This window comes from Entamoeba nuttalli (genome assembly GCF_000257125.1).
Source record: "Entamoeba nuttalli P19 unplaced genomic scaffold asmbl_2633, whole genome shotgun sequence".
Lineage (NCBI taxonomy): Eukaryota > Evosea > Mastigamoebida > Endamoebidae > Entamoeba > Entamoeba nuttalli.
This window is the reverse complement of record NW_008575481.1, coordinates 1-11,444: the sequence shown is the minus strand read 5'-3', so window position 1 is coordinate 11,444 and position 11,444 is coordinate 1. Positions and strand designations below refer to the sequence as shown.

The 11,444-nt window shown below is 25.4% G+C and overlaps 6 protein-coding genes across 6 annotated transcripts; 2 read left to right on the top strand and 4 right to left on the bottom strand.

The window, feature by feature from the left end:
* Positions 1 to 21: 21 nt before the first annotated feature.
* Positions 22 to 1,113, top strand: ENU1_035580 (hypothetical protein; the record flags this gene model as incomplete). Its single annotated transcript, XM_008857419.1, has 1 exon — positions 22 to 1,113. The coding sequence occupies one exon, from the start codon at positions 22 to 24 to the stop codon at positions 1,111 to 1,113; it is 1,092 nt and encodes a 363-aa protein (XP_008855641.1).
* A 398-nt stretch (positions 1,114 to 1,511) lies between these two features.
* Positions 1,512 to 4,889, bottom strand: ENU1_035570 (leucine rich repeat protein, BspA family protein; the record flags this gene model as incomplete). The annotated part of the gene is made up of 1 exon (XM_008857418.1): positions 1,512 to 4,889. One exon carries the CDS (start codon positions 4,887 to 4,889, stop codon positions 1,512 to 1,514), a length of 3,378 nt encoding a protein of 1,125 aa, XP_008855640.1.
* A 1,068-nt stretch (positions 4,890 to 5,957) lies between these two features.
* On the bottom strand, positions 5,958 to 6,242 carry ENU1_035560 (hypothetical protein; the record flags this gene model as incomplete). The annotated part of the gene is made up of 1 exon (XM_008857417.1): positions 5,958 to 6,242. One exon carries the CDS (start codon positions 6,240 to 6,242, stop codon positions 5,958 to 5,960), a length of 285 nt encoding a protein of 94 aa, XP_008855639.1.
* A 458-nt stretch (positions 6,243 to 6,700) lies between these two features.
* ENU1_035550 (hypothetical protein) lies at positions 6,701 to 7,507 on the bottom strand (the record flags this gene model as incomplete). Its single annotated transcript, XM_008857416.1, has 1 exon — positions 6,701 to 7,507. One exon carries the CDS (start codon positions 7,505 to 7,507, stop codon positions 6,701 to 6,703), a length of 807 nt encoding a protein of 268 aa, XP_008855638.1.
* A 126-nt stretch (positions 7,508 to 7,633) lies between these two features.
* On the top strand, positions 7,634 to 8,776 carry ENU1_035540 (glycerophosphoryl diester phosphodiesterase, putative; the record flags this gene model as incomplete). Its single annotated transcript, XM_008857415.1, has 1 exon — positions 7,634 to 8,776. The coding sequence occupies one exon, from the start codon at positions 7,634 to 7,636 to the stop codon at positions 8,774 to 8,776; it is 1,143 nt and encodes a 380-aa protein (XP_008855637.1).
* A 1,447-nt stretch (positions 8,777 to 10,223) lies between these two features.
* ENU1_035530 (hypothetical protein) lies at positions 10,224 to 11,108 on the bottom strand (the record flags this gene model as incomplete). The annotated part of the gene is made up of 1 exon (XM_008857414.1): positions 10,224 to 11,108. One exon carries the CDS (start codon positions 11,106 to 11,108, stop codon positions 10,224 to 10,226), a length of 885 nt encoding a protein of 294 aa, XP_008855636.1.
* Between the last annotated feature and the right edge of the window lie 336 nt (positions 11,109 to 11,444).

Sequence of the window (11,444 nt, the reverse complement as noted above, 5' to 3'; positions counted from 1 at the left end):
CAATCAAATAAACATAAAGTAATGTACAATCGATATAATATACATTTAAAAAGTGAAACTGGTATAGATGAGAAAACAGTAAAACTTCCAACTGCTGAAGAACCAACTGCTGGAACAACTGGTGATCAAAAAGTGCCAAAACCCAAAGAAGAGCCACAAGAATCAAATACAGAAAGTGGAACACCAAGTAAAAAAAATGAACAAGCAATTAATGGCAAAGAAAGTACTGGGACTAGTGTTGGACAAGAAAGTAAACAAACAGTAGCCGAAGGAGAAAGTTCAATAACTAAGGAAGATAAAGGGATAGGAAGTGGTGTAACAGGACAACCACAGACAGGTGATAAAAAACCAGAAAGTACTGGAACAAAAACAGACGCACAAGGAGTCACTGAAGCAGAAGGCACAGGAAGTAAAGTTTCAGGAGCTGGTAAAACAAATGACAATGAGGGTCCAGAAAAAGTTAAACAAGAAATTGAAGAAAAAGATGGTAAAGCAGCGGATAGTCATGACAATGGAAATACAAATCCAGTAACAAATACAGAAACTACAGGAAATGGAGATAAAGGAGACACTAAAAAAGATGAAGCAGTAGATCCTAACAAAACAGGAAAAGGAGAAGTATCTACAAAAGATAGTGGAACAGGAAGTTCTGAACAAAGCCAACAGGGTGAAAAACCTGGATCAACTGATAATAATGAACAAGGAAATAAGGGAACGGATGGTTCTAATACATCGGGGAAAGAAGGGCAAAATGGAAGTGCTGGAGAAAATGGAAAAGGTGATAAAGGAAGCACAGAACAAAGTCCAAATAATGAAGAAAAAGAACAACCAAATAAAGATGGACCAACTGGAGAAGATAAAAAGGATGTTGATAAAGGAGATAATGAAGAAAATGGAAAAGACAGTAAAGGAACTGATGAACAAAAAGATGGAATGAATAATCAAAATGGACAAAAAGATAAAGGAAATATAGATACAGACAATAAAACAACAAGTAGTTCTGATAGTTCAGAAAGTAAATCAGATGATGATTTAAACAATCACAAGAACATTGATGGTGAGTTGTGTACATTTATTATGCTTGGTATTGCTGTTATACTTTTATTCTTCTAATTGAAAATATTTATTTTTATTTATAATTTTAAATAAAATGTTTCAATAGCTTTTGCATCATCATTGTTACCACTTATAAGTTACTTTTTCATTTTTTTTGTTAGAGTTATAAGACTAAAATGATGATGTACATTTCAATATTTAAATAAAGTATTATATTCTTTAATATAATACAATTTATTATAAGTCCCATAACCGGATGAGTATTTGAAAGAGAAAGTTTTCTGGTTATAATAAATTAAGTAATATTCTGAGTCTCAACAAAAAACTAATTGACAAGATGACTTAAATAAAATATATGTAATTCAATTATTTTTATTAGTCAGACTAAAACTCCTATTTGAAAAAGACTTGTAATAACATAAAACATGAAATAATATTTTCGAGTAAACGTCCTATTAAAACAATTCATCATCCAAAATATCTTCTTCATGTTCATCTTCTTCATGTTCATCTTCTTCATGTTCATCTTTTTCATGTTCATCTTCTTCAATCCAATCTTCTTCACTGTTGTACTGAGAGTTATTATTTTCTTCAACCCCTTCAATGTTAACTGTTTTAAAACATTCATTAGGTATTTTATCATTTTTTAATAATACACACCCACTGAAACATTTATCACCAAACTTTTTAATTGTAGAAGGGATTTCAATTGAAGTTAGACTAGTGCAATTGTCAAAACAATATGGTGGTATTGAAGTTATTGAAGACGGAAGTACAATAGATTGAAGATTGAGACAATCTTTAAAACAAAAAGACCCTATTTCAGTGATATTACTTGGAACAGTAAGTTTAGTAAATTCAATACACCCACCAAAACAACATTCATCTATTCTAACTATATTTTTATTCATCACAGCAATAAGTCCATTTTCGATTCTTTCTCTTCGACTTAATGACACTCTTTTACAATTAATTCCTTTTGAATGAAAGTATTTGTATTGTGAATAAGATGTTTCCGTGTAAATTGATTTGACACGAGAACCATTAATTGAAATAATGTTAAGTGAAGCACAGCCATCAAACAAATGATCTCCAAGTTCAATATGTTCATTTTTCATTATAACTTTTCTCAGATTTTTACAATCATAAAAAGCCCCAAATTCAATCAACTTTATTTCTGCTGGAATGTCTATAGATGTAAGAGAGAAGCATTCACTAAAACAATAGCTTCTTATTGTTGTGACACTATGTGGAATTGAAATATCTTTAAGAGAAATACAATGACTAAAACAACCAGAAGAAAGTTCTTTAACACCGTCCAATAATGAAATGTATTGAAGCGATTCACAATATTCAAAAATACCAACACTAAGTTTATATATTAATGGGATTGAAGTTAAACCAACACAATGATTAAAACAATAGTTTCCACAATCAACAAAAGGATTTTCAATTTTTATTGAAGATAAAGATGAACAACGTTCGAAACATGCCTCTCCAATAAATGTTACTGTTGAAGGGATCTGAATTGTTTTCAACATAGAACATTGTCTAAAAGCAGTATCTCCAATAGATATTAATTCAGTAGAAAAAGATATATGAGTAATAGTAGTGAAATAAAAAAAAGCTTCATTATCAATTGATTGTACATTAGTTAAACAAAAGTTTTGTATTGAATAATTTTCTTCATAATAATTAGATGGATGATAATTTTTAATAACCCTTTTATTATATTGAAAATTATATTCAAAATCTTTTAATATGTTTATAATTTCACTGTGAAAATTTATTTGAAGATTTTTTGGGTTTTTTGATTTAATAACACTAAGTGAAGTACATCCTTTGAACATACAATCATCAAATTCTATTTCATTTTCAGGTAAATATATTTCCTTCAAATTTATAAAATCAACAAAAGCAGATTTACCTATTGAAGTAACAGAAGAAGGGATTGTAATTGAAGTTAAAGTTTCATTTATTCTATTTGATCCATTAATTTCTATTAGATTATTTGGGAGTATTGTAAACTTAGAAATTTGTTCATTAAAATCATCTTGTTGAAATACAATAGGTTCAGTAATAGTGAAATGAAGTGGATCAATTCCATCTAAACCATTTAAAGTAAATTTTGTGAAGTGAATATTTGATTTTTTTAGTTGAGTATATATTAAATAATTAAATGGTTCTTTCATAATAGGTTCTTTATTATTCCAATTTAATTCAGTTAATGAAGAACAATCAATAATAAATTCATTTTTTAGTATTTTAACAGAAGAAGGAATTTGTAATGACTCCAATTTATCTAATGCATTAAAACACCATTTTTCTATTCTAGTAACAGAAGTAGGAATTTCAATAACCTTAAGACCTTTTAAATAAGCAATTTGTTCTTGATGTAAAACTTCAATACATTCTGGTAATACAATTTTAGTAAGATTTGGTGATGGTATATAACCATCATCAATTTTAATAATTCCTTTTGGAAAAATCATTTCTTCACAATAACATGAACTCAATAAATTACCATCAATTCTATATGCAGAATTTAAAATACAAATAGACGTTGACATAGACTCTCCAAACTCTTGAATATTTCTAATTTGTTTATTTGTATTTAATAATTCAATTGGTTCAACATATTCTTGATCAATTAAAATATTAATACATTCTATTCCACTTCTTTTAAGTATTTTCTTTTCTTCTTTAGTTACTGGAAAAGGGTATTTCCCATCTTTTAATGGAAGTTCAAGTATTTTTAATTTAATGTCTGAGAAAAAGACTCTATCTCCAATAATACATTGTTTTGATAAAACTCGTAGTTCAGTTAAATTCTTACAATTTGAAAAACATAAATCACCTATAAATTCTAAATTCTTTGGAAGAATAATTTTATTAAATGCACATCCAAAAAATGCACTATTTCCTATAAATTTTAAATTAGATGAAAAATTAATATTTTTAAGTTCAATACATTGTTCAAATGCACAATCAAAAATACATTCTACTACATCATCCATTATAACACTAGTGAGATGAAAACATCCACTACATATTCCATTAGGAATTTTTTTTACTCCAGTAAATGATATTTTTCTTAATAAAGACATACAAAAAATATTTTCATCAATAAATTGAAATTGTGAAGTAATCTCAAACATTCTAATACCACTTTCAGAAAAACATCCATTTCCAAGAGAGCTAATTGAATTAGGAATATCAATTTCTTTTAATTTAACACATCCTTTAAAAACATCATTTTCAATTGAATTAAGAAATGAAGGTAATTCAACTTTTGTTAAAGACCTACAATTTGAAAAAGCAAATGATTTTATTTGTGTAACAGAATTTGGAATCTTTATATTCCTAAGTCCACATTCAGAAAAACAAGATGTTCTAATCTCTTTTATTGTATTTGGTATTATTATTGCTTTAATCCTTTCTCCTTCAAAACAACAATCTCCAAGAATACTAACTTCCTTAGGAATTATTTTTTTATCACAACCATTAAAAGAGTCTAAAACTATATTCTTGAATATACAAGTTACATCTTTATATTGTTTTGTTATTGAAGCTATATTTGAATAAGAAACAGGATATTGAATGATTAATCTAACAACCCTTTGCATAATATAATCAGTTTCATAATAAACAATTTGAGTATCTAAAAAATGAAATAAATTCTTTACAAATGATGTAATTCTAATTGGATTTACTCTAAATCTATCTAAAATAAACATGTATTTTTTAGTAGTTTGAATAATATTTATAAAATCATATTTACTTGTTAGATATTGAGTAACAATTTGAAGAGAATAAATATCAAGAGTTGTCATGAAGCAAATGAAGTTTATAAGTTTTTTTTTTGAAAAGATTTAAACAAATGAAACAATTAGTATCATTTAGTTTTTTATTCAAAAAAGTTCAGAAATGATAAACTATTATTAGAGATGTTAATCATTTGAATTTATAATATCAAAAAATATAATTCTCATTTCTTCTTTATATATATTCTCTTATTATTTTCGTTTCATTATATAAGAATTAAAATTTAAATAGTTTAATATGTATTAAAATTAATTAAATTAAATATTATTTAATATTCAAATTTGTTTTTAATAATTATTTTTTTATGTATTATCTAATTAAAATCTAATTGATTTAGTGATTTAGTTTTCTTGTTTTCTTTTGTTTCTTACTCCTTGTAATAATGATATTTTATTAATTATTTTTAAATTTCTTACTTCTCTATTAGATATTATTTTCTATACAACTTATGAATATCTTATGAAAGTAATTTTATTTTTTGTTTCTATAACAATAACTTAATGTATCAATATTATTTCATATTATCTTGAATATTTTTGAAATAAAATAACTTCTCTTCTTATATGATTATTCCTTGATTAGTATATCTTTATTATATTATAACTTTATCATCATTAAAACTTCAAAAAAATTGAAGTATCAAATCCATTGGTTCAACATAACTTAAAAAAAAACTAATCTACACCTATATTCTTATTTATAGACAAAATCCTTTTTTACTAGTTGAACCATTGTTTAATACCTTAACTAATATATAATCAATAGATGAAAATAATATATTAATGGTTTTAGTATTATAATTAATAGTTAGTATTTTACTAATAATTTGTATTAAAATTAATCCTAAGTGTCTATTAATAGAAAATATTCTTTACAAATGATTAAATATAATACATAAAAGAATGAAATATAAATTAAAAACGCTAAAACTATAAACATATAAATAGAAAAAAACAAAATAGAATATAATATAATAGAATAAATGAATTAAAAATAGAAAATAAATATCTTTTTGCAGATTCATTAAAAAACGTTAAAAATAAGTGGAAGAAGAGAAATAAATTACAAAATAAATATTAATGTTGTTGTACATACACTTGATTTTCAATTGTAGTTATTTGTTGTTTATAACAATTAAGTAAACGAATAACTACTTGACCAAAAGATTTACAATGCAATCTTTCTTGAATATCTTTTAAACGATTATAGTCTTTTTGAGAAATACGAATTTTAGGAAATTTTTTTTCAGCTTCAACACTATATTTAAGAGAATGTCTCTTTGGCTTCTTTTCTTCACTTGAGGCAATTGACCTATTAATCTTAAATGAATTAATATCAACATCAGTAAATGGATTAGTCATTTTATAAGTAAGATATGTTTTTAAGTTTATTGAGATGATTCTTTAAATATAGTCTTTTATTAATCATTAAAGTGGCTTTCATTCAGTTTCATGGGGAAAAGTAGTGAATTTCCCCTTTTCTTTCACTTTTTTTAGTCTCGAGTGAACCTTTATTCAACTCCTTTTTTAATCAAACCACTTAAAAATTCAATTTTCTCGCTTCATTTTTTCTTTTTCATTTTATCTTCTAAAAACACCACATCATCATTTTTTATTCTTTTTTTTTATTCACTTGGTATTATTGTGTATTTCCCCATTTTTCAAAGTGATTTATGGGGAAATCTCGTTCCTAAATTTCGGTATTTAAGGTAGAGTTGATTAGTTATAAATACCTTTCTTTTAACTTTGTTCCTTATTTATCAAACTAACTTAAACTGACTCAAAATAAAAAAATGACAAGTTATTTGATTAATTTTTTTTTAATTTAGATACATTTTAATCAATTTCTTGCGATCATTCTCAGACATCTCAATGTTCTTCTTTTTCTTCTCCATTTCTGCTTTTTTCTTTTTGTGAATTCTGATAACAACTAAAGTTATTATTACAACAACAACTATTACAATCATAGAAATTACTAATGAAACAGAAATCATTATGTAAAACAATACATTCTTTTCACATTTATATACCTCATAGTTTGGTGTCCCAAAAATTGAGCAATTAACAACTGTTGAAAGAACGCATAACTGATGATTACTACATAATTTCATTTCACTGTTAGTACATACATATTTTTGTGGACAATTATAACAATGCCCTTGTTCATAATATGTCCCTTCAGGACAATAAAAACATTTTGAACTGCCTTCATTAAAAGTGATTTTCATATCAGGACATACTGTACAATTGTCTTGTTGTCCCTCTATATCTGAATATGTCCCTATCGGACAATATTCACATTTCTTTTTCTCTCTATTAAAAAACGACCCAAGTTCACACTTTTTACATTTATGAGAAGAAATTACTCTTGCACCTGGTTCACACTCAACACAATGTTCACCATCAAAATATTGTAGTGGGTCATTGCATTTTTGACATGAACTACTTTTTTCTTCCATTGTAAATAATCCATCATCACATGGTCTACATTTATCTCCACGAGAAGATGTCATATTAGGGCATATTGTACATCTGCCTTCAATAATTCCATACCCATCATCACATGGATATACTCTCTGGGATTTTGTTCCAAGAAGAATAACAAAAAAGATAATTAATCTTTTCATCGATCAAATATGATTTTTTCTTTTGAGTCAGTAGTTTTTCATTAAATATAAATATTATTATAATAATATTTTATAGTTTTATATTTATATGAAATAATCTATTTTTTTTAATATAAACAATAAGAAATGGGAGTTTGTTATCATTCTATAACAATATCCTTGTGTTTAATGATAATTATGTTATCATTAAACTGGTACCTTCCACCATTAAAAGCAACAAAACCAAATCCAGTGTATTTACCTAAAGAGAGATTACTTGTTTCTCATCGTGGAGGTGTTTACTATTATCCAGAGAATACTATTGAGGCAATGAAGGATTCATATGAACAATTTAATGTTGATATGATTGAAACTGATATTCAGATGACAGCTGATAATAATTTTATTATTCTTCATGATGACTTTTTGGATCGTACCACAAATGGAAGGGGTAATGCCAGTTATTATACACTTAGTAAAATTCAACAACTTGATGCGGGTTATAGATATTCTCCAGATGGAAAAACTTTCCCATTTAGAGGAAAAGGACTTAAAATCCCTTCTCTTCAAAATGTTTATGACTCATTTGTTAATTCAGGATTAAAGTTTAGTATTGAAATAAAAAACGAAGATCCAAAAGTTGTTGACGTTCTTGTACAACGTTTAAGAACAATGCCAAAAGCAAAAGGGTTCATGTGTTTCTCTTCAGGATGGCACAAAGTTATTGAACGTTTTAGGTTCCTTACAAAGAATACATTTTGTACAGTTGCTAGTGAACATGAAGTTATTCAATTAATGGTATCAGTTAATCTAGGTATACCTCGTCTGTACTACCATTTCTTCCCACTTAAAGCTCATATTATTCAAGCACCATTTACTTCTGTTGGAGGTGTCAATTTTAATGACAAAAAATTTCAGGTTATTGCAGAAGAACTTGGAGTAAAATTAGTATTATTCACCATTAACAATGGTTATGATATTGCAAATTGCCTTTCTAATGGATGTCAAGGAGTTATGACTGATAGACCAGATATTGCAGTTAGAGTTATGGAATTAATGGGTTTAAGAAAATCATTTAAAGAGTCATATCAGAAGTTTGGCAAAGAAGTTGAAACAACAAGTTGGGACTGTACGGCATTTTCATGTTTAGTTATTGATACCTTAGTTGGAGTCTTACCAGCACAAGTGACTTTCTTCATAATTATCTTTTTCCTTGTGTTTTTAATCCTCTCCTTTCTTAATATTATTAAATGGATCTGCTGTTGTACCACCAAGAGCAAAGTTGATTAGTTAATTATTATTGCTTATTAAAAAATTAGTTTTGAATTGTAACAGAAAAAACAAAGAGATGAATAACAAAGTAAATACCCTTCTCTTCCGTTATCCACTAATAAAGATAATGTTTGATGATCTGTAAACTAGAAATGTTTACTATTTATTTTAATATTACTTGAATAAAAATAAGCCTTAATCAATTTCAAACACTAATAAATAAACAAACTTTATAATAATTCTAAGCTATGTTTATATTATCAAAAAATTAAGAGGTTTTTATTCAAATATAATTTATGAAGAAAGGATTTAAATCTAATTATTTAGAAACCTACAGTATAATTATTGTCTTGTTTTCTTCAGTCAATAAATTAGGTCAAAGATTTTTCATTTAAGTATAACTGAAGCAATAAAACCTTTTAATATTAATGAGTGGTTGTAGAAATATATCAATTTTAGATATAGTTAAGCATCTTGTTCTTCTTTTTTATCATTTAAATGATTCCTTTTCAATGAAAAACAAAAAACTTAAATGTATTGTTTGAATAATTGAATTTAATACTTTATATATAATCTTGACTCAAAAGACAATATTATGAAAGCATTATTAGTTTATTTTTTTGTTTGGACTATTTCCGCTTTAGTGTATAAAAGAATGATAAATAGTGAAATAAATGTCTTTAATAAATGAAGAGTTGTTCTGCTTAGTTTATAGTGTATTTATTATTTATGAATTCTTCTCTTATTTTTTTCAGAAATATAATATACAATAATATCAAATACTCTAACTTATTCAAAACATTAATTAATGTAAAATATTCTCTATTTTAATACATATGTAGTTATATTAAATTATATTAGTTTATACACAAACTTATTCAATGAGATTTCCATTTATATTTATTTTAATAATGTAAATATCAAATTGATATGAACTTCAGTAATGAAACTAAATAAATTATTATCTTATGAAATAAAATCAAAAATATTTTCTATTGAAATATCATAAAGTCTTAATAACTTTAAATATAACATAATTAGGTAGAATCATTTGTTTAAGAATGAATACCAGAGTATTATATTTATGAACTAGATTATTACTTGAAATAGTTTTATGTTTAGTTTTCACAAATATTAGAAAAACAATGAATTTAATCATTATGCTAATTACTATGCTATAAATCTACATGAAGAAAAAGAGATGATATTGATTGAGATGATATGATTAATACTAATGAACATTTTATTCATTTTCAGATGGTCAAGAATAAGAGAACACTAATTTTCTTGATCAATTAGAATATTTTATAAATTTAAATAGAAAATAATAATATATGAAAATTTATGATATTATGTCATAAATAAAATACAGCAAATATTATTTTGTTTTAATTAATAGAACATCAAAATTAAACATTATAATGCCGTTTAATAACCAATAGTATTAAAATAAAGAATAGATTTATTACTTTTTTAATTCTCTTTTTAATATTCCCTCTGCTAAACAAATAACCTCTGCATAGTCTTTTTGTTTTTCATTTAAAGTTTCTATTTCTTTTTCCATTCTTTCAATGTCTCTCTTCAGCTCTCTATTTTCTAAATCTGTTATGATCTTTTTTTGTTTTAATTTCATAACTTCTTCAATAATGTCATTCATATTACATTCTTTGTCAATTCCAAGTGCTCCTTTAATTCCATTAATTAAGCTTATTCTTTCTTCTTTCATTTGTTCAATAATCACTTTATGGATTTCTAATAATGACTTCTGTTGTTGTCTTTCTTGTGACTGCTCTTCTTTCATTTCATTAATTCTTTTTTTCATTTCTTCAATCTCTCCACTATTCTTTTCAAATGAATTAACCATCTCCTCTTTACTTTCTTCAAAACAATCAAGAACTTCTTTTGAAATATCTTTTCGTTGAATAATTTCAATTGTTTTCAACGACTCATCTGTTTTGTTGAGTATGCTATCCATTTTTTGGTCTAACATTTGAATTATTTTATCATTCTTTTTCTCTAATTTTATCATTCTCAATTTTAATTGAGATGCTTCATCCAGTTTTTCTTTAAGCATTCCATTTTTTACATCAAGTTGTTTTTTCAATGCATTTTTCTCACCTGTAGCTACCTTGATAGATCCTTCCATACTACTTATTGCAACTTCTTTTTCTTGAATAATCTGTTTTAAAATATGATTTTCTTTTATTTGTTCTTCTTTAAGGGAATCGGCTTTTAATCTCTTTTGTTTTTCATTTTCAATTTGTGCCTTAAGTGCCTCATTTTCTTTATTGATAGTATTAATTCTTTCCTCATAAACTCGTTTTGAACCAACAAGATCTCCAATACTCATGCTAGTGAATTCATCACGATGCATATCAGTCCCCTTCATTATTTACAAGAACTAAGATGTTGTATTTCTTTCTAAATATAGAATAGACTACAAAAATCTTTTTACCTTTCTAAAAATAGAAAGAAATATAATAATTTAATAAAATAACAAATATTTCCATAAAAAAAAATAAAAATATTTTAAATAAATGTATTATTATTCACTCAAATCTCTTGATTGTTTATCGCTTGTATCCGATTTACTACTTGAGGAAGAAAGAGTTGACGAAGAATCAGTTTCAGTTGAACTATCTTCGGACTTTTTATTTTCTTCTTTTGATTCTTCTTCTTTTGATTC